The 27,155-nt window shown below is 47.9% G+C and overlaps 1 protein-coding gene across 2 annotated transcripts in view; it reads left to right on the top strand.

Annotated features, from left to right (window-relative positions):
* The window catches only part of USP34 (ubiquitin specific peptidase 34), a 1,940,069-nt gene that overhangs the window by 643,018 nt on the left and 1,269,896 nt on the right, over positions 1-27,155 (top strand). For both annotated transcript variants that reach the window (XM_069234398.1, XM_069234397.1), the window contains one exon: positions 5,527-5,609. In XM_069234398.1, coding sequence (XP_069090499.1) covers positions 5,527-5,609 — 83 coding nt within the window. The remainder of the gene's footprint in view (positions 1-5,526; positions 5,610-27,155) is intronic.

Genomic DNA, 27,155 nt, shown 5'->3' with positions numbered 1-27,155 from the left:
CTCTAGTCTTTCCATTGCCACAGGCCGCTCTCAAACAGCAATCTTACCATGGTGCCAGTAATCCAGGAAGCACAGTCCCCTACTCCACTGACTTGAGAATATTAGCCGGCCAGTTCAGGTCTCAGGTTGACTCAGCTGTATGATGCCACTCGTCCCTCGCTTAATGGAGGAAGATCTCTCTGCTGGGTGCTGAGACTGTCACTGCAGATAACCAGGAGTACCTCCCTCGTCAGCTCCCAAGACCTCAAGACCTCTCTTAGTTAGTCTTTCTCTCTCTAATCCTACTCCTCAACACCCCTTCAGAAGGGAGCTCCGGAAGGGTTATGTGCTCACTCCCCCAGATCACAGCTTGCTACTACTGCGCTGCTGAGTGTTGTCTCAGTCATGGACATTTGCCAGGCCATTATGTGATCGCCCCTCCACACTTTCACAAGGCATTACTACCTGGACAACCAGTTCTATTGTGAGGGGCACTTCACCCTGTCTGTCCTGCAGGAGTTTCTTGTATGAGTCATTCCACACTACCACCAACTACAGGGGTATGGCTTTATCTGCTCACAAGGTGAGAAATTTGCAGTTATAAGTCTTTTTCAGAAGAACAAGTTACTTGCCTTTTCTAGTAGAGTCTTAGCAGCAGAATCCTTACCGACTCACCCTCCTCCCCGTTCTGTGTAATAGACTTATGAAGTTCTTTAACTAGGTCTGTGCTGGGGACATAATGGTCACATCCCACGGCACAGTGCTCCTGTGCCGAGGACGTAACCATTATGTCCCTGCACCGGAGCTTGGAGGGAGCGCTGGCGCTCCCTCCATGGGCTTCTCACCCACCGTCTCCAATGGCAGGGCTGGAAGGGGAATCGGTTCCCCTTCCACCCTGACCCCTCCAGTGATATCTGGATCAGATGTCACCTCCCACTGTGCTGGAAGGAAGGCAAGGGTCACTCCCCTGGGGGGCATATTGTATTTAGGCCATTTCGGCCCCCCTTGGGGCAGATCGGCCTATTTTTATTAGGCCAAACTGCCCCCCTTGGGGGCAGAAACCACTAGACACCAGGGATTATTATTTTTTGCTTCAATTTCACACAAGGGGACTGACCCCTTAAGCAAGGGTCGTTCCCCTGGGGGGGAAATTTCTTTTAGGCCATTTCTGCCCCCCTTGGAGGTAGATTGGCCTATTTTTATTAAGCCGATCTGTCCCCAAAGGGGGCAGAAACCACTAGGCACTGGGGATGTTTTTTCTTTTGCGTTAATTTCCCACAAGAGGAGCTGCCCCTTGGGCAAGGGCCACCCCCCATGGGGCCAAAATATTGGCCTTTTCTGCCCCCCTCCCGGGGGTATATCGCTCTATTTCTATTAGGCCAATCTGCCCGAGGGGGGTGGGCAGAAACCACTTAGGCACCAGAGATTTGTGTGTGTGTATGTGTTCGTTTTGTTTTTTAGGCACATTACTGTTGGCCATATCCTATTTTTGGAAGGCCCAACCCACTAGAGACCAGGGAAGATTTTTTTTTTCTAAAAAAAAAAGAGGGTGGGGATATGGCCATACTAGATGCCAGAGAATTTAGAAAAAAAAAGTGTGGTGGTGACTTCTAACCAGTATGGGCATGGTTATGTCCCCACCCCATCTGAGGGGGGGTAACAGTCCTTCAGCTCTCCCCCACACACTAAAACAACTCGTTCCACGGCAAGCAAGAGGACATTTGATTATTTTGGGTTTTGGTTTTACATTTCGGCCATGAGAGCTTGGCTAACTCTCAAAATCCTCCCACTTGGAATGGTGAGCACTGCCCTTTTGGGACTTTGAGACGCTGCCATGTAGAAAAATCTACAAGACCTAGACACGTCTGAAAACTAAACATCTGGGCTTCACATGCACCCAGCACCATTTTCTTACCCACAATGCCCTGAAAACCTCCAACTTTGCTGGAAATCACACATTTTTTCCACATTTTTGTGATGGAACCTTCCGGAACCTACATAATTCCCACCACTCAGCATTGTCTCATCTATACCGATAAAAATTTTGCCCCACTTGTCAGCCTAAAAATGTTTTTTTTCAAACTGCCCTTTTGGACCCGCTTTGGTTCCCCCTCAGTTTTGACATGTTTTTGGCTCTTCCCTGTCAAAGGCACTTGGCCCACCTACACGAGTGATGTATCTTTTTACAGGGAGACTGAGGGTAACGTTGGGTGGTAGGAAATTAGTCCTGGTGCAGTGATCCCACACTGAAATGTGGGAAAAATGTGATTTTGTTAGCAAAATTTGAGGTTTGCTGAGGATTCTGGGTTGGAAAACGCTGGGGGATCCACACAAGTCACAACTCCCTGGATTCCCTTTGGTGTCTAGTTTTCAGAAATGTTTGGGTTTGGTAGGCTTCCCTACATGGCTGCTGAGCCCAGGACCAAAAACGCAGGTTCCCCCCCCCCCCCTCCTCTTCCCTCCACCTGCAAAAACAAGTAGTTTAGTATTTGATATTTTTGGTGATGCCACATGGTGTTTTGAGGCATTTCCTTTTGCGGGCACAAGGCCTACCCACACAAGTGACATATAATTTTTATCGGGAGACTGGGGGGAACGCTGGGTGGAAGGAAATGTGCGGCTCCTCTCAGATTCCAGAACTTTCTGTCACCAAAATGTGAGGAAAAAGTGTTTTATTAGCCAAATTTTGAGGTTTGTAAAGGATTCTGGGTAACAGCTCCTGGTGAGATCCCCACAAGTCACCCCATCCTGGATTCCCCTAGGTGGCTAGTTTTAAAAAATGCTCAGGTTTGGTAGGTTTTCCTAGGTGCCAGCTGAGCTAGAGGCCAAAATCCACAGCTAGGCACTTTTAAAAAAAACTGGTCTGTTTTCTTTGGGAAAATGTGATGTGTCCACGTTATGTTTTGGGGCATTTCCTGTCACGGGCGCTAGGCCTACCAATACAAGTGAGGTACCATTTTTATCAGGAGGCTTGGGGGAAAGCTGGGTGGAAGGACATTCGTGGCTCCTCTCAGATTCCAGAACTTTCTGTCACCAAAATGTGAGGAAAAAGTGTCTTTTAGCCAAATTGTAAGGTTTGCAAAGGATTCTGGGTAACGGAACCTGCGCAGATTCCCACAAGTCACCCCATCCTGGATTCCCCTAGGTATCTAGTTTTAAAAAATGGGCAGGTTTGGTAGGTTTCCCTAGGTGCCGGCTGAGCTAGAGGCCAAAACCTACAGCTAGGCACTTCGCAAAAAACAGTCAGATTTCAATGTAAAAATGTGATGTGTCCATATTGTGTTTCCTGTCGCAAGCTTTAGTCCTACCCACGCAAGTGAGGTACCATTTTTATCGGGAGACTTGGGGGAACACAGAATAGCAAAACAAGGTTTATTGCCGCTTGTCTTTCTCTACATTTTTTACTTCCAAATGTAGGACATTATGTAAAAAAAGACGTCTATTTGAGAAATGCCCTGTAACTCACCTGTTAGTATGGGCACCCCGGAATTCAGAGATGTGCAAATAAACAATGCTTCTCAACACCTTATCTTGTGCCCATTGATACCTATTTTTGACTCTTTATATTTCAGCAAATTAATTGCTGTAAATTAATTTCTGTATACCAGGTATAGAATGAAAATCCATTGCAAGGTGCAGCTCATTTATTGGCTCTGGGTATCTAGGGTTCTTGATGAACCTACAAGCCCTATATATCCCCGCAACCAGAAGAGTACAGCAGACGTAACGGTATATTGCTTTCAAAAATCTGAAAAATGTTAGAGTAAAACGTTTCTTTTAACCTCAATTTCAATATTTTTTTTTATTTCAGCTGTTATTTTCTGTAGGAAAACCTTGTAGGATCTACACAATGAATTCAAAATTGTGTTTATTTTTTCAAAAATGTTTAGCATTCTGGGATCCAGCTTTGGTTTCACACCCATTTCTGTCACTAACTGGAAGGAGGCTGAATGCACAATAAATAGTCAAATTGGGGTATGTCCCAGTAAAATGCCAAAGTTGTGTTGAAAAATGTGGTTTTCTGGTTCAAGTCTGCCTGTTCATGAAAGCTGTGAAGATGGTGATTTTAGCACCGCAAACCCTTTGATGGTGTCATTTTCAGGGAAAAAACCACAAGCCTTCTTCTGCAACCCTTTTGCCCATTTTCTTTTTTTAAAACTGCATTTTTGCTGTATTTTGGCTAATTTCTTGGTCTCCAGGGAAACCCACAAACTCTGGGTTCCCTATAGAATCCCTAGGACATTGGAAAAAAAGGATGCAAATTTGGCGTGGATAGCTTATGCGGACAAAAAGTTATGAGGGCCTAAGCCTCGAACTGCCCCAAATAGCCAAAAAAAGGCTCGGCACAGGAGGGGAAAAGGCCTGGCAGCGAAGGGGTTAATAAGACCCCAAGTATAACTAACTGCACTCTGCACTTCCGATACAATTGCCTCTGCGTCCGATGGTGCAGAAAGAGATCATAAAGAAAAAGTCAGCACTCTGAAGTGGCTGTCTTATAGTGGCCCCAAAGTAACATTCAGGACCAGACAAATGATGAGTTGCACAACATCACCTGTCACTACACACAGAAATTGCTATTAAAGTTTACAGATTCAGTCTAACGCCTGGGAAAATTCACAAGGCGAGAAATCTGCAGGTAGTCTCTACTAGAAAAGGTCTTACCGAAGGTAAGTAACTTGTTCTTTCAGATAGCGTGCTGGTGTTCATAGAGTTTGATGTTTCAAGCATCAGATAAATCAGATCTGCATGGAAGTGAAGTGTACTTTAAGTATTACTGTAATGATAGATTGCGAAATAATTTGTTTAAAGTGACATCATAGTCTACAATGTACTGCTTTTAGCTGGGAAAGTCAGTTTTTGACTTATTCATCTCTGCTCAAAAGTGCAGTTTGCAACTTTTTTTGACTTTGAAAGTGTGAAGATTTTTTTTTATATGCATTATTACATTGTCCAGTCTCTAAATCATTACAGCCAGAGGCACTTCCGCGTTCCAATGTTACATTTAAAGTAAATTATGCTAGATTAACCTTTTTTCTTTATTCAGCATAGTTATTAGTTGGGGAATCAACTTGGTGTATTTTTGGTGCTTAATTGTTCTTGGGCACAAACAGTTCGGTATTGATGACACATTTACCCGGTCACAAAAATATCACTATGAATTTGGGGAAAAAGCTGAGGGGCCATTGGCCATGATTGACGTGGAGTAGAAGCTGTGCCCCTCCACAGGTTAAAATTACTTGTGGAAAACATTTACATTTTAGTCAGGTGAAACAAGTTCAAATTGACAATGTTAAAATAGGAATCCACCAATGAGACATTACTTAGAATTTCTAAGTTGTTGTGGCGTTAATTGATTTTTTAAGTATAGCAGTACAAAGAATATTACATTGTTTTCATTTGAATCAAATTGACTCCTGCAACTTGTTTTTTTAAGATATGTTTTTGCTTTAAGTGCTGTGCATTAGTATGGATCATGTACATTTTTTAAATATACTTTTGAGCATAAATGATATAACAAACTTTAGCTATATGTTTCTTCTCTTCTAGGTATTTCTCATTCTTGCCGAGGGAACTAGTTTGATTCAGCGACTCATGTCTGTTGCTTACACATATGACAACTTGGCACCTAGGTACAAATATTTCATAAATACTTCTTCAGATTTCCAAGATTTATAAATGTCAGTGCTTTTGTAGCATACTCTTTTTTATTTGTATTTGTTTGTACTCCTATCTTGCATGTGTATGATTCCTACTCTCCTCTTACCCCCTTGACTGCTAAGCCTTTTCGCCCTAGAATGCTAAGCCCTTTTTGGCTATTGGGGGGTTGTTTGTGTTTATGCCTAAATAACATTTTTCCACGACAAATTTGCGTCCTTTCCCAATGTCTTGTAGATTTTAAAGAAAACCAGGGTTTGTGGTTTCCCCTTCAGGGGACAAAAATATATAGCCAAAATATAGTTAATTGTTTTATTTTTTTAGAAAGACTGGAAAAAAGTTCTCTGCAAAAGTGTCTTTTCCATACAAATTGATTCAACAAAAGGTTGGCTGTCCTAAAGTCACTGCCTTCCCAGCTTTCAGGAACATGCAGAGCTGAATAAAAAGAAAAACAAAATGACCACAATGTCTGCACTTTTCAGAGAGGTAGCTCATTTTTTCCGGATTTTTCTGCTTTCAAACTACCTCCAGTTTGTGGTGAAATCTGGTGTGAAACCCATGAGTGATCCCTGAAAGCTACAGATTTCTAAACAGTGGGTACAATTCTGAATTCAGCAAGGGCACATTTGTGTAGATCTCTCAAGGTTTTCCCAAATAAACTGTTGAAATTAATATATATATATATATATATATATATATATATATATATATATATGTTCGATGGCATGTGTAGCTGCAGATACACATGATGTGCACATCCCGCCATCTAGTGTTGGGCTCGGAGTGTTACAAGTTGTTTTTCTTCGAAGAAGTCTTTTTTCGAGTCACGAGATCGATGGACTCCTCCCCTTTCGGCTCCATTGCGCATGGGCGTCGACTCCATCTTAGATTGTTTTCTTTCCGCCATCGGGTTCGGACGTGTTCCTTTCCGCTCTGCGTTTCAGTTTGGAAAGTTAGTTAAAATCTCGGAAAATTTGACGGTATTGTTTGCGTTCGGTTTCGGGTTAGTTACAACAGATCAACACCGAATTTGGAAGAGCTCCGGTGGCCCTTCGGGGTTTTCGATTCCCTGGCGGGGCCTGGTCGGCCCGACCGTGTGCGTCTTCAAGGCTAATGGAACGGACCCCATTCCGCTTCTGCCACGAATGTCACAACAAGTATCCTTATACAGATCAGCATCTGGTCTGTAATTTGTGTTTGTCTCCAGAACACAAAGAGGATACCTGTGAGGCCTGTCGAGCGTTTCGGTCGAGGAAGTCGTTGAGAGACCGAAGAGCAAGAAGACTACAAATGGCGTCGGCGCCGACAGGACAGCAACACTTGGAAGGAGAAGAAGAAACCTTCTCCATCGCGGATTCGGACTCGGATGAGGTCGATCCCGAACAGACGCCGAAAACCGTGAGTAAGACGTCACAACAAAAAACTCACGGAAAAACAACAAAAGCCCAGGGGACGCCACCGCCAGCAGGCCATGGCTTAACCCGAAAAATAGGTGACCGACCATCGGCACCGAAAAAGGGCAAGCATGTGTCGAAGTCATCCGACTCCGGTCGAGATACCGGCACAGAGCAGACTCGACCCCGAGACACCGGGTCAGAGCAATCTCGACACCGAGAGGGCGGCACCGAAATGAGTCGGCATCGAGAGATTAGTACGCCGAAAATCAAAAGAGTGTCTTCAGAGCCGAAAAAGACTGCCAAAAAAGTTTCCATACTGAAACATCCGGCCTCGGAACCGAAATCGAGTTCCTACACCGATGAACAGGGCCTGTCCTCACAGATGCAAGGACACAGATTTGGACAGGAACTAGAGGCAGGGGAGCCAGATTACACTCAAAGAAGGCTCCACATTCAAAAAGACACAGGGAAGATCAGTACTCTCCTTCCAATCAGAATGAAAAGAAAACTTGCCTTCCAAGAGAAAGACAAGCAGCCACAGGCAAAGGTGGCAAGACAAGTAACTCCGCCACCATCTCCACAACGCTCACCACAACCATCACCGGTAGCCACTCCACCAATGATGCAATCTCCAACTCGTACAGGGATGAGTCAGGATGATCCTGACGCATGGGATCTTTATGATGCGCCGGTATCAGATAACAGTCCCTACTGTTATCCAGCGAGACCGTCACCACCTGAGGACAGTACTGCCTACACACAGGTGCTGTCAAGAGCAGCTGCTTTTCATAATGTCACCTTGCACGCAGAACCTATAGAGGATGACTTTCTCTTTAATACACTGTCGTCCACACATAGCCAGTACCAGAGTCTCCCTATGTTACCAGGAATGCTCAAACACTCCAAACAAGTGTTTCAGGAGCCTGTGAAGGGCAGGGCCATTACTCCAAGGGTGGAGAAAAGTACAAACCACCACCAACAGACCCTGTGTACATCACACAGCAATTAACACCAGACTCAGTGGTAGGGGCAGCTTGCAAAAGGGCGAACTCACACACCTCAGGAGATGCCCCACCTCCAGACAAGGAAAGTCGCAAGTTCAACGCTGCGGGGAAAAGGGTTGCGGCACAGGCAGCCAACCAATGGCGCATTGCCAACTCACAGGCATTGCTGGCGAGATATGATAGGGCTCATTGGGACGAAATGCAACATTTCATAGAACACCTGCCCAAAGAGTTCCAAAAAAGAGCACAACAAGTGGTGGAGGAAGGAAAGAGTATCTCGAACAATCAAATACGTTCAGCAATGGATGCAGCTGACACAGCTGCTAGGACTGTAAATACAGCAGTGACCATACGGAGGCACGCATGGCTACGCACCTCAGGATTTAAGCCGGAAATACAACAAGCAGTCCTGAATATGCCATTAAATGGACAGCAGTTGTTTGGGCCGGAGGTGGACACTGCTATCGAAAAACTTAAAAAGGACACAGATACGGCCAAAGCCATGGGCCCACTCTACTCCCCACAGAGCAGAGGCACATTTCGGAAAACACATTTTCGAGGGGGGTTTCAGGGACAGAGCACAGAACCCTCAACCTCACAACCACACAAACAAGACCCACTTATCAGAGTCAATATCAGCGGGGAAGTTTTCGGGGACAATACAGAGGGGGACAGTTCCCAAAGAGTAGAGGGAAGTTCCAGAGTCCCAAAACTCCACAAAATAAACAGTGACTTCACCGTCACAAATCCCCAACACATAACACCAGTGGGGGGGGAGACTAACCAATTTCTACAAAAACCGGGAAGAAATAACAACAGACAAGTGGGTTTTAGCCATTATCCAGCATGGTTATTGCATAGAATTTCTACAATTCCAAACAACACATGGATCTTTTACAACAGGAGGTCCAAGCGTTGTTGCAAAAAGATGCAATAGAGCTAGTACCAATTCATCAGAAAGTAATGGGAGTTTACTCCCTGTACTTTCTCATACCCAAAAAAGACAAAACTCTAAGACCTATCCTAGATCTCAGAACATTAAACATATACATCAAATCAGATCACTTTCACATGGTGACACTGCAAGACGTAATCCCACTGCTCAAACAACAAGACTACATGACAACACTAGACCTCAAGGATGCGTATTTCCATATACCTATACATCCTTCCCACAGAAAGTACTTAAGGTTTGTAATCCAAGGGGTACATTACCAGTTCAAAGTGTTGCCATTCGGGATAACAACAGCGGCAAGAGTTTTTACAAAATGCCTAGCAGTAGTGGCAGCTCATATCAGAAGGCAGCAAATATATGTGTTCCCGTACCTAGACGATTGGTTAATCAAAACCAATACGCAAGAACGGTGTTCACAACACACAAAGTAGGTCATAGAAACCCTTCACAAACTAGGTTTCTCACTCAACTACAACAAATCACACCTACAGCCGTGTCAAATACAACAATACTTAGGAGCAACAATCAACACAACAAAAGGGATTGCCACTCCAAGTCCACAAAGGGTACAGACATTTCAAAACGTAATACAAGCCATGCACCCAAAACAAAAGTTACAGGTAAAATTTGTGATGAAGCTACTAGGCATGATGTCCTCATGCATAGCCATTGTCCCAAACGCAAGATTACACATGCGGCCCTTACAACAGTGCCTAGCATCACAATGGTCACAAGCACAGGGTCAACTTCAAGATCTAGTGTTGATAGACCGCCAAACGTACACCTCGCTTCAATGGTGGAACACTATAAATTTAAACAGAAGGCGGCCTTTTCTTGACCCAGTGCCTCAATACGTAATCACAACAGATGCCTCCATGATAGGGTGGGGAGCACACCTCAACCAACACAGCATCCAGGGACAATGGGACACTCAGCAGAGACAGCTTCACATAAATCACTTAGAACTACTAGCAGTATTTCTAGCGCTCAAAGCATTTCAACCTATAATAACCCACAAACACATTCTTGTCAAAACAGACAACATGACAACAATGTATTATCTGAACAAACAGGGAGGAACGCACTCGACACAGTTGTGTCTCTTGGCACAGAAAATATGGCATTGGGCGATTCACAACCACATTCGCCTAATAGCGCAGTTCATACCTGGAATTCAGAACCAGTTAGCAAACAATCTCTGTCGGGATCACCAACAGATCCCCAAATGGGAAATCCATCCCCAAATACTAAAGACTTACTTCCAAAGATGGGGAACACCGCAAATAGACCTATTTGCAACAAAATAAAACACAAAATGCCAAAACTTCGCATCCAGGTACCCATAGGTTCACTCTCAGGGTAATGCTTTATGGATGAGTTGGTCAGGGATATTTGCATACGCTTTTCCCCCTCTCCCACTCCTTCCATATCTTGTAAACAAATTGAGTAAAAACAAACTCAAACTCATACTAATAGCACCAACTTGGGCACGACAAGCTTGGTACACAACACTACTAGACCTATCAGTAGTGCCCCATGTCAAACTACCAAACAGGCCAGATCTGTTAACTCAACACAAACAACAGATCAGACACCCAAATCCAGCATCGCTGAATCTAGCAATTTGGCTCCTGAAGTCTTAGAATTCGGACATCTAGACCTTACACAGGAATGTATGGAGGTCATAAAACAAGCTAGAAACCCAACCACAAGACATTGCTATGCAAATAAGTGGAAAAGATTTGTTTATTACTGCCATAATAATCAAATTCAACCATTACACGCATCTGCTAAAGACATCTTAAGCTACCTACTACACTTAGAAAAGTCAAAGTTAGCTTTTTCATCCATTAAAATACATCTCACCGCAATTTCAGCTTATCTGCAAACTACGCACTCAACTTCATTATTCAGGATCCCAGTCATAAAAGCATTTATGGAGGGTCTGAAAACAATTATCCCACCAAGAACACCATCAGTTCCTTCGTGGAATCTCAACATTGTCTTAACACGACTCATGGGTCCACCTTTTGAACCCATGCACTCATGTGAAATACAATACTTAACATGGAAAGTAGCATTTCTAATAGCCATCACATCTCTAAGAAGAGTCAGTGAAATACAAGCCTTTACCATACAAGAACCCTTTATTCAAATACACAAGCATAAGGTAGTTCTACGAACAAATCCTAAATTCTTACCAAAAGTCATATCATCGTTCCACTTAAATCAAACATTGGACATGCCAGTGTTCTTTCCAGAACCAGATTCTGTAGCTGAGAGAGCATTACATACATTAGACATCAAAAGGGCATTAATGTACTACATTGATAGAACAAAACAGATTCGCAAAACGAAACAATTGTTCGTTGCTTTCCAAAAACCTCATACAGGAAATCCAATATCCAAACAAGGCATTGCCAGATGGATAGTTAAATGCATTCAAACCTGTTATATCAAAGGAAAAAGAGAACTGCCTATAACACAAAAGGCACACTCAACTAGAAAGAAAGGTGCTACCATGGCCTTTCTAGGAAACATACCTATGACTGAAATATGTAAGGCAGCCACATAGTCTACGCCTCATACATTTACCAAGCATTACTGCGTGGATGTGTTAACAACACAGCAAGCCACAGAAGGATAAGCAGTACTACGAACTTTATTTCAAACAACTTCAACTCCTACAGGCTAAACCACCGCTTTTTGGGGAGATAACTGCTTACTAGTCTATGCACAACATGTGTATCTGCAGCTACACATGCCATCGAACGGAAAATGTCACTTACCCAGTGTACATCTGTTCTTGGCATGAGACGCTGCAGATTTACATGCGCCCTCCCACCTCCCCGGGAGCCTGTAGCCGTTTTAAGTTGATCTTGAACATTTGTAAATATATCACTTTAAACCACATTATGTACATACATTTTTACTCCATTGCATGGGCACTATTACTATATACACAACTCCTACCTCACCCTCTGCGGGGAAAACAATCTAAGATGGAGTCGACGCCCATGCGCAATGGAGCCGAAAGGGGAGGAGTCCCTCGATCTCGTGACTCGAAAAAAGACTTCTTCGAAGAAAAACAACTTGTAACACTCCGAGCCCAACACTAGATGGCGGGATGTGCACAGCATGTGAATCTGCAGCGTCTCATGCCACGAACAGATGTACACTGGGTAAGTGACATTTTCCATATATATATATATATATATATATATATATATATATATATATATATAATGAACAGGATTAAGAAAAAAGTAGCACTTTGTGACATTTTCATCTGTAACTTCTTGTCACAATGACCGAATGAGAAAAGCAATGCCGACTAGACCTTTCTGGTTGCAGAGATAAATACGGTTGGTAGATTTTCCAAGAACCCAGGGTACCCAGAGTGAACAACTAAACTACACCTTACAAAGGTTTTTCATTGTGTACCTGCCATAGATCAATTTTGTAGGGAAATGCCTCCCTTGGCATGGTTACCCCCTAACTTTTTGCCTTTTGTTGATGCCAGTTATGATTGAAAGAGTGCTGGGACCCTGCTAACCAGGCCCCAGCACCAGTGTTCTTTCCCTAAACTATACCATTGTTCCCACAAATGGCACAGCCCAGGGAAACAGATAAGTCCCTTGCAACTGGTACCAAGGTGCCTGTGGCCAGGGAAGGTCTCTAAGAGGTCTCTAAGGGCTACAGCATGTATATTGCCACCCTGCCTCACAGCTTGTGTGTGCTGGTGGGAAGAAAATGACTAAGTCGACATGGCACTCACCTCAGGGTGCCATGCCCTCAACCCACTGCCTGTGGCGTAACTGTCACCCCTCTAGCAGGCCTTACAGCCTTAAGGCAGGGTGCACTATACCACAGGTGAGGGCATAGTTGCATGAGCACTATGCCCCTACAGTGTCTAAGCCAAACCTTAGACATTGTAAGTACAGAGTAGCCATAAAGAGTATATGGTCTGGGAGTCTGTCAAATACGAACCCCATAGTTCCATAATGGCTACACTGAAATCTGGGAAGTTTGGTATCAAACTTCTCAGCACAATAAATGCACACCAATGTCAGTGTGGGATTTATTGCAAAAAGCACACCCCTGCATGCCAGTCTGCCACCACAAGACGAGTTTCTGGCCACATGGAGTGAGTGCCTTTGTCACTCTGTGGCCAGGAACAAAGCCTGCACTGGGTGGAGGTGCTTCACACCTCCCCCTGCAGGAACTGTAACACCTGGTGGTGAGGTTCAAAGGCTCCTGTCTGTTGTTACAGCGCCCCAGTGCATCCCAGCTAGTGGAGATGCCCGCCCCTCCGGACACAGCCCCCACTTTTGGCAGCAAGTCCGGAGGAGATAATGAGAAAAACAAGGAGGAGTCACTCACCAGTTAGGACAGCCCCTAAGGTGTTATGAGCTGAGGTGACCCCTGCCTTTAGAAATCCTCCTTCTTGAGATTGGAGGATTCCCCCAATAGGATTAGGGATGTGCCCCCCCCTCTCCACAGGGAGGAGGCACAAAGAGGGTGTGGCCACCCTCAAGGACAGTAGCCATTGGCTACTGCCTCTCAGACCTAATCACACCCCTAAGTTGAGTATTTAGGAGCGTCCCTGAACCCAGGAAATGAGATTCCTGCAACCTACAACAAGGAGGACTGCTGACCTGAAAGCCCGGCAGAGATGCCGAAGATGACAACTGACTCAGCCCCAGCCCTACTGGCCTGTCTCCAGACTCAAAGAACCTGCACAGCGACGCATCCAGCGGGACCAGCGACCTCAGAGGACTGCCCTGCACCCAAAGGACCAAGAACCTCCCAAGAACAGCGGCACTGTTCAGAAACAGCAACAAACTTGCAACAAAGAAGCAACTTTAAAGAGACTCTCACTTCCCGCCAGACGCGTGAGTCTTCACACTCTGTACCCGATGCCCCCAGCTCGAGTCCAGGACAACCAACACTGCAGAGAGGACTCCCAGGTGACTCCCACGACGTGGACAACCTGAGTCGACCTCCCTTCACCCCCACAGCGACTCCTGCATAGAGGATCCAGAGGCTCCCCCTGCCCGTGACTGCCTGCTAACAAAGGGACCCGATGCCTGGACCAAGCACTGCTCTTGCAGCCCCCAGGACGGAGAGGAACCACCTACTAGTGCAGGTGTGACCAGCAGGCGGCCCTCATCCTTGCCCAGTCAGTGGCTGGCCCAAGAAGCCCCCCTGTGCCCTGTCTGCATTGCCAGAGTGACCCCCAGGTCACTTCATTGCTTTCAATAGCAAACCAGATGCCTACTTTGCACACTGCACCCGGCCGCTCCTGTGCGGCTGAGGGTGTGTTTTGTGTGCTTGTGTTTTTCCCCCCCACCCCTGCCCCCCCCCCCCCTCCCTGTGCTCTAGAAAAAAAAACTTGAGTGCTCCCTGAGGACGCAGGTTCTTACCTGCCAGCAGACTGGACCCGGAGCTTGCCCTGTTCTCCATAGACACCTATGTGTTTTGGGCCCTCCTTTGACCTTTGCACCTGGCCAGCCCTGTGTTGCTGGCTTTGGGGTTGCCTTGAACCCCCAAAGGTGGGCTGCCTATGCCCAGGAGACTCACAGTGTAAGTGCTTTACTTACCTGAGAAACTAACCAAAACTTACCTCCCTCAGGAACTGTTGATTTTTGCAGTGTCCACTTTTAAAATAGCTAATTGCCATTTTAACAAAAACTGCGTGTACTACTGTTTTATATCAAAGTTCTATACTTACCTGTGTGAAGTATCTTGCATTTTACATACTTGCCTCGAATTTGAATCTTGTGGTTCTAAAAATAAATTAAGAAAACATATTTTTCTATATAAAAACCTAATGTCCTGGAGTAAAGTCTTTGAGTGTGTGGTCCTCAATCTGATAGAGACTTCTAGCTGCAGCTTCCTTACCTTAGAATTCCCTGGCGTCAGCTTCGAATCTGGAGTTTTTTGTGAGCAGTACCCTGCGCACGCGCCATCGGATGGCGTCGTTCGGATCCGCGTGCGTCGACCAGCTCCGTGTGCGTCGTCAGCGTCGTTGGAGTCGTTCATGACGTCACGGTTGTCTATATATATGCCGTCTCAGCGCGTGTACGTCAGTTCTTTTCCTTCCGCGCCGGTTAAGCCCAGTTTTGGAAAGAACTACCCTGCTTCGACGGTTTCTCAACGCTTTTTTGACTGTTTGGAGTCATGTCTTCGAGAAAGACAGGATTCAAGCGTTGTGGTGCATGTCATCGCACCATGTCGGTGACGGATCCGCACTGAGTTTGTCTTTGGTGCTTGGACAAGGACCACGATTCCACCTCGTGCTCCGATTGTCGGGCCATGGCGCCGAAGGCCTTGAGGGAGAGATCCCTTAAGCTTCTTGCAGCCCGACATTCGTCTTCGGTCGGCGCGACTCCGCGGAGGTCACGGTCTCGCAGTAGGAGGAGGTCGCGGCACCGCTCCCGGAGCCCCAAGTCCTTTTCCTCGCATTAGAGATCATCAGAAGGTAAGAGGCAGAAGAAGATGTCCAAGCGGACTTCGTCTTCGCCACGCCCGTCGACCGACGAGGTGTCTAGGGAACGTCGACGTTCCGAGCGCGGTTCTGCGGAGCCGTCGCCAAGGTAGACTCCTCGTCTTCCCCCCTTTCCGGGGACCGGATCGACCCCCGCTCAAATTAAAAAAAATTAAGAAGCCATGCGTCTCGTCTTTGAGCGGGCTGTACCCTCGGGTGGGTCTTCGTGCCCTGCGGGGTCAGCAGGGGCACCTTCGGATTTGACGCCAGTGGCTTCGGCCTCAGCGCCGTTGGGGACCTCAGGATCCGATAACGGATCTGGACCAGTGCCGGTATCACACAGTCGACCTCCTTCGGCGCCGGGTCCGACGTCGACGATTACCCCACCGGTGCCCACCAGTGGCAGCCCCATCCTTTTTCCAGATGATCCGGAGCGACGTCGTACGACGTCGATGTCGACTTCGACGGAGCCGATTCGGCCCAGATCATTGTCTGAGCGTTATTTGGAACAGCCAGACGCAGGAGAGGAATGGGAGGGGTCTGATGACCCTTTAGAATCAGGATTGCAGCAGGACTGGTATGTGGATCTAGGGGAGGCCAGTGGACTGGACACATCGCCAGATACTGGTATGCTCTCTCCTCCTAATGTGGCTACAGAGGAGGGGGCTTCTTTCGCTATGGTGGTGCGTAGGGCAGCTGAGGTCTTGGACCTAGATTTGCCTACGGTGCCAGTCAGGACAAATATCTTGACAGAAGTGCTTCAGCCGTGGGTGTCAACATCGGAACCGTTGTTGCCCTTCAATGAGGCTCTTACAGACGTCCTTCTGGGTACGTGGTCCAAACCCAGCACAGGGGCTCCTGTGAATAGGACAGACGGCCGACGCCATAGACCTGCTCCCAGCGACCCTAATTTCCTGACACAACACCCCACTCCTGAGAGCTTGGTTGTCCAAGCCTCTACTTCCCGTGGTGCCTTCCCTTCCGCTCCCCCGGATAGGGAATCCAAGAGGCTGGATCAGCTTGGGAAGAAGATGTTTTCTTCCTCCAGACTGGCATCGAGGTCTGTAAACACCTCTTGCCAATTGGGCCGTTATTCCCATACTTTATGGGATACGGTGGCGCAAGTGCTGCCCCAGGTCCCGGAGGGCGTACGGGACACTCTCACCCAGGCGGTAAAGGACGGGAGAGATGCAGGCAAGTTTACAATCCGGTGTGGCTTGGACACGACCGACTCGCTGGGCAGAGCGATTTCATCGTCAGTGGCCCTTCGTCGCCACGCCTGGCTACGTTCTACTGGTTTTTCAGGGGATGTCCAGTCCAGCTTGATGGACATGCCCTTTGATGGCTCTCGCCTTTTTGGCGAAAAGGCAGACTCCGCGCTTGAGAGGTTCAAGGATTCTCGAGCCACGGCCAGATCCTTGGGCCTTTCAACGCCAGCACAACAGCAGTCTGTCTTTTGCCCCTTCCGAGGCTTCGGAGGGGCGTGGTGCCACGCCAGCCACAGTTTAGCCACCGTCCTCAGGCTTCACTGCATCCCGGAAGAGGACGTGGTCGTGGTACCATCAGACCCAGAGGGTCTGGCCAGAGGTCGACCGCCACACAGCCCCCCTCCACTGTGCCCAAGCCCTCCTAGTGTGGCTCTGCGGGATCACGTCCGTCCAGTTGGAGGGAGGATTCATTTTCATCTCCCTCACTGGCTTTCCATCACCACGGACAAGTGGGTCCTGCAGATCATACAGAAGGGCTACTCCCTTCCCTTCCAGTCTTTTCCTCCTTCTATCCCTCCGACAAAGGAATGGCTGATGGAGGACCATTTAGCTTTGCTCCGCGAGGAAGTTACGGCTCTTTTGGCCAAAGGAGCCATAGAAAAAGTCCCAATATCAGAAGTAGGCAGTGGTTGTTATTCCCGCTACTTTCTGATTCCCAAAAAGAAAAAAGGCCTCCGCCCTATTTTGGATTTAAGGGACGTCAATCTCTTCCTCAAGAAGGAGAAATTCAAGATGCTCACTCTTGCTCAGGTTTTGTCTGCCCTAGACCAAGGAGACTGGATGGTAGCGTTGGATTTGCAGGATGCATATTTCCATATTCCTATCCTGCCAAGCCACAGGCGTTACCTGCGGTTCAAGGTGGGCCACGAGCACTTTCAGTTTACCGTGCTTCCTTTCGGTCTCACCAGTGCCCCTCGGGTGTTCACAAAGGTGATGGCGGTGGTGGCAGCTCATTTGCACAGGTCAGGGATTTCAGTCTTCCCCTTCCTGGACGATTGGCTGTTGAAGGCTCCTACGCCCCAGGCTCTCGTCACCCACCTCCAGACGACGGCGGACCTCTTGCATTTGCTGGGGTTCACTATAAATGTGCCGAAGTCACACCTGACTCCCTCTCAGAAGCTCTCTTTCATCGCAGCTGTTCTGGACACAGTGCAGTATCGGGCTTATCCTCCCGATCAGCGGGTTCAGGATATTCAGGTTATCATTCCGATGTTTCGGCCTCTATCCTGGATCTCGGTGAGACAGACTCTGAGGCTGCTGGGACTCATGGCTTCCTGCATCCTGTTGGTCAAGCATGCCAGATGGCGCATGAGGGCTCTGCAGTGGGACCTGAAGTTCCAATGGGCACAGCATCAGGGAAATCTTACTGACATGGTTCAGATCTCGGAGAGGACTGCGGAAGATCTGCAATGGTGGTTAGTGAACTGCGAGTGGGTCAAGGGCAGACCCCTCTCCCTTCCCCAACCAGATCTAACGGTAGTGACAGATGCGTCACTTCTGGGATGGGGCGGCCATCTGGGGGAGGTGGAGATCAGAGGTCACTGGTCTCCGGCGGAATCTGGGCTCCACATCAACTTGTTGGAGCTTCGGGCGATCCGGCTAGCATTAAAAGCATTTCTTCCTGTTGTGAAAGGCAAGGTGGTGCAGGTGTTCACGGACAACACTACTGCAATGTGGTACTGCAACAAGCAGGGCGGTGTGGGGTCGTGGACCCTTTGTCAAGAGGCTTTACGCCTCTGGACATGGCTGGAACAGCAGGGCATCACCCTGGTAGTTCAACACCTGGCAGGTTCTCTGAACGCCAGAGCAGACGAACTCAGCCGAAAATGCTTAGAGGATCACGAATGGTGTCTCCATCTGGAGGTGGTGCAAGGACTCTTTCAGCAGTGGGGAGAGCCTTGGTTAGATCTGTTCGCCTCCGCAGAGAAAGCGCAATGTCAGCAGTTTTGCACTTTGGAGTTTCCAAGGGGGCTATCGATAGGTGACGCTTTTCGTCGCGAGTGGAGTTCAGGCCTCCTGTACGCCTTTCCGCCTATACCACTTCTGCCCAGAGTTCTCAAGAAAATCAAGAACGACCGGGCCCAAGTAATCCTTGTGGCTCCGGATTGGGCACAGAGAGTTTGGTATCCAGAGCTTCTCAAAATGAGCATTGGTCCTCCAATCAGGCTCCCTCTTCGGGATGATCTTCTGTCGCAGCAGCAGGGGAAGGTTCTCCACCTGAACCTGTCAACTGTGCGCCTTCATGCGTGGAGATTGAGCGGCGACAGTTGATGGTTTATGGCCTCCCTCCTGAGGTCTGTGATGTCTTTCTGGCAGCCAGGCGTCCCTCAACTAAGTCGATCTACGCCTGCCGTTCGAAACGTTTTGTTTCTTATTGTTCAGAGAGGTCTATTGATCCTCTTTCTTCTGCTCTGTCTAACATCCTTTTGTTTATTTTGTCTCTCGCCCAGCAGGGTTCCTCCTTGGGGACTCTTAAGGGCTATCTTGCAGCCTTATCGGCTTTTCTTCAGTTGCCTGATCAACCATCTCTGTTTAAATCACCTATAGTACAGAGGTTTTTGAAAGGGCTTGTACATCTGTTACCGCCTGTGCCTTTCGTTATGCCCCAGTGGGATCTTAATCTGGTTCTTACCTTCCTTGTGTGCTCCTTTCGAGCCCTTGCATAACTGTCCTCTCTGGCTGCTCACTATTAAGACAGCCTTTTTGGTGGCAATTACATCTGCCAGGAGAGTGAGTGAGCTGCAGGCTTTATCTTCTAAACCTCCTTATCTAATGATATATCCTGACAAGGTGGTGCTAAGAACTCGTGCCTCTTTTCTCCCCAAGGTGGTGACCCCTTTCCATCTGGGTCAAAATATCACCCTGCCCACCTTCTTTGCACCACTGCATCCCTCTAAGGAAAAGGAGCGTCTCCATCGACTGGACCCAAAAAGAGCATTATCGTTCTACCTTGACCACACTAAAGAGTTCCGGGTGGACGACCAACTCTTTGTGGGGTACGTTGGTGCAAAGAAGGGTCGGGCAGTACAGAAACGATCCATTTCGCGTTGGGTAGTTCTCTGTATAAAAATATGCTACGCTTTGGCGAAGAAGAAGCCTCCTGAGGGCTTGAGAGCTCACTCCACTAGGGGGAAAGCTGCTACCACTGCGTTAGCACGTGGCGTACCGGTGGTGGACTTGTGTCAGGCCGCAACGTGAGCTTCTTTACACATGTTTGCGAAGCACTACTGCCTGGATAGCCAGGTGAGAAGAAAGGTGCATTTTGCCCGTTCTGTCTTGCAGGACTTCCTTATAGAAAATAAAATTAAAATAAAAAAATAATAATCTCCTGCAGACCCACCACCATGGGTTATAGCTTGGGTATCTATTCTAAGGTAAGGAAGCTGCAGCTAGAATTCTCTATCAGATGAACAAGTTACTTCCCTTCGGTAACGAGGTATCTGGTAGAGACTCTATCTAGCTGCAGATTCCTTACACCCGCCCAAGCCTCCCCGCTCTGGGGAAATTTATATGTTTCATTTTGGCAACTTTTATCTTTCTTACAGGCATGAAAGTGTTTTTCTCCAAACAGTCAAAGAGGTTAAAAGTGTATTGGTTGGTTCCCGCGCGCTGAGACTGCGTCTATATAGACAACCGTGACGTCATAGACGACTCCAACGACGCTGACGACGCACGCGGAGGTGGTCGACGCACGCGGATCCGAACGACGCAGTCCGACGGCGCGCGCACAGGGTACTGCTCACAAAAAACTCCGGATTCGAAGCTGACGCCAGGGAATTCTAAGGTAAGGCATCTGCAGCTATATAGTCTCTACCAGATACCTCGTTACCAAAGGTAAGTAACTTGTTCTTTATTACCTGTGTGTGTACAACAAATGCTTAACACTACCCACTGATAAGCCTACTGCTCGACCACACTACCACAAAATAGAGCATTAGAATTATCTATTTTTACCAATATCAACCTCTAAGGGGAACCCTCGGACTCTGTGCACACTATCTCTAACTTTGAGATAGTATATACAGAGCCATCTTCCTTCAAATTCATACTGTAAAATATATGGAGTGAAAAATGGATATCAAGGAAATCTATGTATTTATGAAATGGACTCCAGATTCAGAGTTTAGGAGCTGTGGTTATTTGTACATCTCTGAATTTGTGGCTACCCGTACTAGCATGTAAGTCAGAGGGTATTTTTCATAATGTCTTCTTTGTTACACACTGGCTTACATTAGGAGGCACAATCAAAGGAAAATACAATTGTTTATAACAAATGTTATACTGTTTGATATTCCCACATGCCTCCTGATAAGAGGTACCTCATTTGTGTGGGTAGGCCTCGTGCCTGCTACAGGCAAGGGCCCAAAATGCTATATGGACAGTTGACATTCTTCTGTTGAACACTGACCCCTTCTTTTTGCAAGGTTGGTAGCTGCTGATTTTGAGCCGTAGCTGGCACCTAGGAAAACGTAGCAAAACTGTACATCTTTAAAAACTAGACACCTGGGGGAATCGAGGGGTGGGGTGACTTCTGTGGCTCTCACCAGGTGTTTGTGAAACATTGACTAAAAATACATATCTTCACATTTTTGTGAGGAAAACTACTGGAATCTGCTGTGAGTCACAACTTTCCCTATCACCCAGCATTTCCACAAGTGTCCCAGTTACAAAAACATAAACAAAAAAAAAACAGGTGTCTCATGTGGGTAGGCCTATCCCTGCAGTGGGCATGGATCAAACCAGGTTCAAGAGGAGTACCTTTGCAGGGACTCCCATGGACCCTGGTTTGATCCACTCCTGTAATGAGCACTATGCCCACCTACACACATGGGGCAGTAAGTGGAGGAATGCTGCATGGTAGGAATTTTGCACGCCACGGAAATACAAGGATAATGCACAATTTTAGGCAAAGTCTGACATTTGCGGGCATTGTGGGTATGAAAACTTTATGGGATTCACCTTGACTCTCCTCGGTGTCTAGTTTTCAGAAATGTCTGTGTATGGTAGGTTACCAAGGGTAGCCGCCGAGCCTAGGCCCAAAAAACACAGCTACCCCTGTAGGAAGCTGGCTCTTTATATAGTGCACTAAAATGAAGTACACCGTGGAGAGAGTCCAGTGGATCCCCATTCTGATTTGGAGAACCAAAAGCAGATAGGACTAATGCTCTATTTGTGGTAGTGTGGGCGAGCAGTTAGGCTTATCAGAGGGTAGTGCTATATATGTTTCAAACTCAAGAACTTGGTAATCAGGTAAGTAGACTTTTAAGCATAAATACTTTGCTGTTTCAGAAATCAACACTTTTTAGAGTTCTTTCAATGTTATCCTATGGAGGAAAACAATGTTCAGCAAACACAGGGTTACAACGACTTAAGAAGCCAATCTCAGGAAGTTAAGGTAAGTACTAGACACTGATCAGAACCACCAGCAGGTCACTCCAGGCGGTGCTGGGGTTGCCGGTGCAGGGGTGCAAAACGCATCGTCGGGTGCCCAATGGTTTCCTATGGGAGTTTGGTCCTTGTAGGAAGTTGGCTCTGTATATACTATTTCAAAGTAAGAAATAGCGTGCACAGAGTCCAAGGGTTCCCCTTAGATGTAAGATAGCGGCAAAAGTAGATAATTCTAATGCTCTATTTTGTGGTAGTGTGGTCGAGCAGTAGGCTTATCAGAGGGTAGTGTTAAGCATTTGTTGTACACACACAGGCAATAAATGAGGAACACACTCTCAGACTTACTCCAGGCCTATACGCTTTTATATTGAAAAATACATTTTGTAAAAATGGCAATAAGCTATTTTCAAAGTGGACACAGTGCAAAAATAATAATTTCCTGGGGGAGGTAAGTAAAGGTTAAATTAGGAGGTAAGTAAAACACTTACAAGTCTCAGTCCTGGGGCATAGGCTGCCCGCCGTAGGGGGTTCAAGGCAACCCCAAAGTTACCACACCAGCAGCTCAGGGCCGGTCAGGTGCAGAGGTCAAAGAGGTGCCCAAAACACATAGGCGCCTGTGGGGAACAGGGGTGCTCCGGTTCCAGTCTGCCAGCAAGTAAGTACGTGCGTCCTCGGGGGCAGACCAGGGGGGTTTTGTAGAGCACTGGGGGGCGGGGGACACAAGTAGGCACACAAAACACACCCTCAGCGGCACAGGGGCGGCCGGGTTCAGTGTGCAAAGCAGGCATCGGGTTTTGTATAGGTTTCAGTGGAGGGACCCGGGGTCACTCTAGCGGTGCAGGCAGGAAGACGGGGGGGCTTCTCGGGACAGCCACCACCTGGGCAAGGCAGAGGGTCGCCTGGGGGTCACTCCTGCATCGAAATTCGGTTCCTTCAGGTCCTGGGGGCTGCGGGTGAAGTGTTGCTTCCAGGTGTCGGGTCCCTTCTTACAGGCAGTCGCGGTCAGGGGGAGCCTCTGGATTCTGTCTGCAAGCGTCGCTGTGGGGGCTCAGGCGGGTCGTCTCTGGTTACTCACGGGCTCGCAGTCGCCGGGGAGTCCTCCTTGAGGTGTTGGTTTTCTGCAGGTCGAGCCGGGGGCGTTGGGTGCAGAGTGTAGAGTCTCACGCTTCCGGTGGGAAACGTGAAGTCCTTGGAAGTTGCTTCTTTGTTGCAAAGAAGTAGCTGGTTTTGAACAGGGCCGCTGTTCACAGGAGTTTCTTAGTCCTGTAGTCCAGGGCAGTCCTCTGAGGCTTCAGAGGTCGCTGGTCCCTGTCAGATGCGTCACTGGAGCAGGTTTTCAAAGTTGGAGACAGGCCGGTAGGGCTGGGGCCAAAGCAGTTGTCGTCTTCCTCCTTCTCTGCAGGCTTGTAGGTCAGCAGCAGTGCTTCTTTCTTCAGGTTGCAGGATCTGATTTCCTGGGATTTGGGGAGCCCCTAAATACTGAATTTAGGGGGGTGTTTAGGTCTGGGAGGGCAGTAGCCAATGGCTACTGTCCTTAAGGGTGGCTACACCCTGTTTGTGCCTCCTCCATGTGGGGAGGGGGGGCCCATCCCTAATCCTATTGGGGGAACCCTCCAAAATCAAGATGGAGGATTTTTCAAGGCAGGGGTCACCTCAGCTCACAACACCTTAGGGTCTGTCCTGACTGGTGGGTGACTCTGCCTTGTTTTTCTCATTATCTCCTCCAGCCTTGCCGCCAAAAGTGGAGGGGCGGGCATCTCCACTACCTGGGATGCCCTGGGGCGCTTTAACAAAAGGGGTGAGCCTTTGAGGCTCACCGCCAGGTGTTACATTTCCTTCAGGGGGAGGTGAGAAGCATCTCCACCCAGTACAGGCTTTGTTCCTGGCCACAGAGTGACAAAGACACTCTTCTCATGTGGCCAGAAACATGTCTGGTGTGTGGCAGGCTGGCAGGAACTGGTCAGCCTACACTAGAAGTCGGGTAGGTATGCAGGAGGCATCTCTAAGAAGCCCTCTGGGTGTATCTTACAATAAATTGCACACTGGCATCAGCGTGCATTTATTGTGCTGAGAAGTTTGATACCAAACTTCCCAGTTTTCAGTGTAGCCATTATGGAACTTTGGGGTTTGTGTTTGACAAACTCCCAGACCATATACTCTCATGGCTACCCTGCACTTAAAATGTCTAAGGTTTTGCTTAGACACTGTAGGGGCATAGTGCTCATGCAGATATGCCCTCACCTGTGGTATAGTGCACCCTGCCTTACGGCTGTAAGGCCTGCTAGACGGGTGACTTACCTATGCCACAGGCAGTGTGACGTTGGCATGGCACTCTTAGGGGAGTGCCATGTCGACGTAGTCATTTTCTCCCCACCAGCACACACAAGATGTGAACGGTCCCTAGGGTGGCATAAGACATGCTGCAGCACTTAGAGACCTTCCCTGGCCAGGGGTACCAGTTACAAGGGACTTACCTGAGTGCCATGGTTGTGCCAATTGTGGAGACATAGGTACGGTTTAGGGAAAGAACACTGGTGCTGGGGCCTGGTGAACAGGGTCCCAGCACACTTTCAAATCATAACTTAGCATCAGCAAAGGCAAAAAGTTAGGGGGTAACCATGCCAAGGAGGCATTTCTTCACAGTCCTCGTGAAGACAGGCTGCAGGCTCTGGCTAGGAAGCCAGTCGGGGACAACAAACAGGTAGGATGTAGACTTTGGGTGCTCGGGCCCCTAGGTGCACCTTTGCTTTCTTTCTTCAGAGCCCAGGTGTGACGGATGCAGGGGTGTCCTTATGCATCTGGTTTCTCCTGTGTGTTAAGGCTGCAGGAGTCTGGGTGGGGGGGACTTGGGTCAGTGGGTGACGGGTGCTGTAGATGTTGTTTTCTCTCACTACAAGGCTGCGGGAGGGCTGCATGCAGATGCTGCTGCCAGCTTGGAGAAGTTAAAGAGGGGTAAAACCTGAGTGGACACGGACTCTAGACAGCTGGGGTGGCACAGTTGATTGGCTTCATCTCAGGTCATGGTAGCCAGGTGCAGAGGTCATGTCGGGTGTTGGATTCTTGATGTCCCAGGGGCTCCAGTTCCCTTTCTTGAAACTTAACTGCAGAACAGTTCTGCTGCTAATGAGAGTCTTAGTCTTTGTAGAAGGCAGGCAGTCCTCCTGGGTTTTTTGGCGACTCAGCCTCAGGACGAGTCGTCTTTGGACAGAGTCCGTCAAGGTCAGCAGGCAGGCCGGAGGAGCTGGTTCCAAGACAGCTGCTGCTTCGTTTCCTCATCTGCAGGTGAGACTCTTCTTTGTCCTTTGCTTCATAGATAGTTAGGATCTGAGTTCTAGGGTTCAGGCGTGCCACCTAATACTCAGTTTAGGGGTGTTACAGGGAGTGCCAGTTGATAGCCAATGGGCTGTCACCTTTTAGGTGACTATACCCTTCTTATGACCAATTGTGCTGGAAAGTAGGCATAACCGTAACCCCAGTGGCCTTATTACTTACAAACAAGATGGAGGATTTTAAAAAGTAGTGTCCACTTCAGCTCGTCCACCTTATGGGTGGGACTGGCATGACGTGGGCACACCTCCTAATCTGTATCATTTTCCCGCCTGTGCTGCCGCAAAATTGGGTTCAGGACAAGGGTCGTCGGTCATCTCCACCCTCAGGAGAGACCTGGGTCGCATTACAAAGGTGGCCAGCCCTTTGAAGCTTCCCTCCCCGGAATGTCCATCCAGCCAGGGTGAGGTGATAACACACCTGCCCAAGGAAGGTTTTTGTCTCTGGCCCTCGAGAGTGCTGGCTGTCACCTTGAGGGGCCAGAAAGCATCTGTGATGGCTAATCTGGTCAGGACCAGTCAGTCAACACACTAGTAGCTGGCAGGTTTTCAGGCGGTGCAGTTATTAATAAAGTGCTCTCTGGCATCAGTGAGGGTTTATTAATCTGAGATGTTTGATACCAGACATCCCTATCTTCAGAGAAGCCATCATGTAGTTGGGAAAATCATAACAACCATTATCCAGCACATGCATTTAAAATGGTTTCCCTTGTCACTAACTGTGTCTGAGAATCGACAGAGACATAACAGGGGCATATCTGCTCTTGCAGATATGCCCTCAGATGTAATATACTGCACCCTGTCTTACGGCTGTAAGGCCTGCTAGAGGGGTGACTTACATATATTGCGTGCTGTGTGCCATGTTGTGTTTTCGATTTTGGGAGCACCCTGCCATGCTTCCCGCAATGGCAGTCTGCATAAGGTTGGTGATGGGTCCTGCAGAGTGGCACAAGTTGTGCTGGGGCTCTGATGGGCCCTCTTTGGTCCCCCTGCCCTAGGTACCAGTAGCATAATTTACTACAAGGGGCTGAAGGGCCTGGTCACTTGGGTCTCCAGTGACCAGGTGTCTTGTTTTAAGGAAGAGACACTGGCGACCTGGGTAGCAGGCTCTAACTGCAACAAGAACCCACTCCCTATGCTGCTACTTTCTGTTACCCAAAAAGAACAAGGGCCTTCGCCCTGTACTAGACCATTGGACCGTAAATCTCTTCCTCAAGAAGTTACTCAAGTTGGCTCAGGTCTTGTATACTCTAACCTAGACGACTGGTTGGCAGTGCTGGACTTACAGGATTCATATTTACATATTGTCATTCAGCTGGCCCACAAGTGTTACCTGCGGTTCGAGGCTACAAACACTTTCAGTTCACCGTGTTGCCATTTGGCCTTACCAGCACTCCCCGGGTGTTCACCAAGGTGAATGGGCTTGTTTGCATCTCATCTGCACAATTCGTGGGTTTCAGTCTTCCCCTACCTCGACGACTGACTGCTGAAGGTGGGTTCGCCCCAGGCTGTTGTCTCCCGCCTCCAGACTACAGTGAACCTCCCGCATACACTGGTGTTCACTATAAACGTGCCAAAGTCACATCTGACTCCCTCTCAGATGCTCTCTTTCTTAGGAGCTGTTCTGGATACAGAGCAGTTTTGGGCTATCCTCCAGAGCAACGAGTCCAGGATATTCAGACTATGATACTGA

This window comes from Pleurodeles waltl, chromosome 5, assembly GCF_031143425.1.
Source record: "Pleurodeles waltl isolate 20211129_DDA chromosome 5, aPleWal1.hap1.20221129, whole genome shotgun sequence".
In the NCBI taxonomy this organism is placed as follows: domain Eukaryota; kingdom Metazoa; phylum Chordata; class Amphibia; order Caudata; family Salamandridae; genus Pleurodeles; species Pleurodeles waltl.
This window is presented reverse-complemented; position numbering and strand designations above follow the sequence as displayed.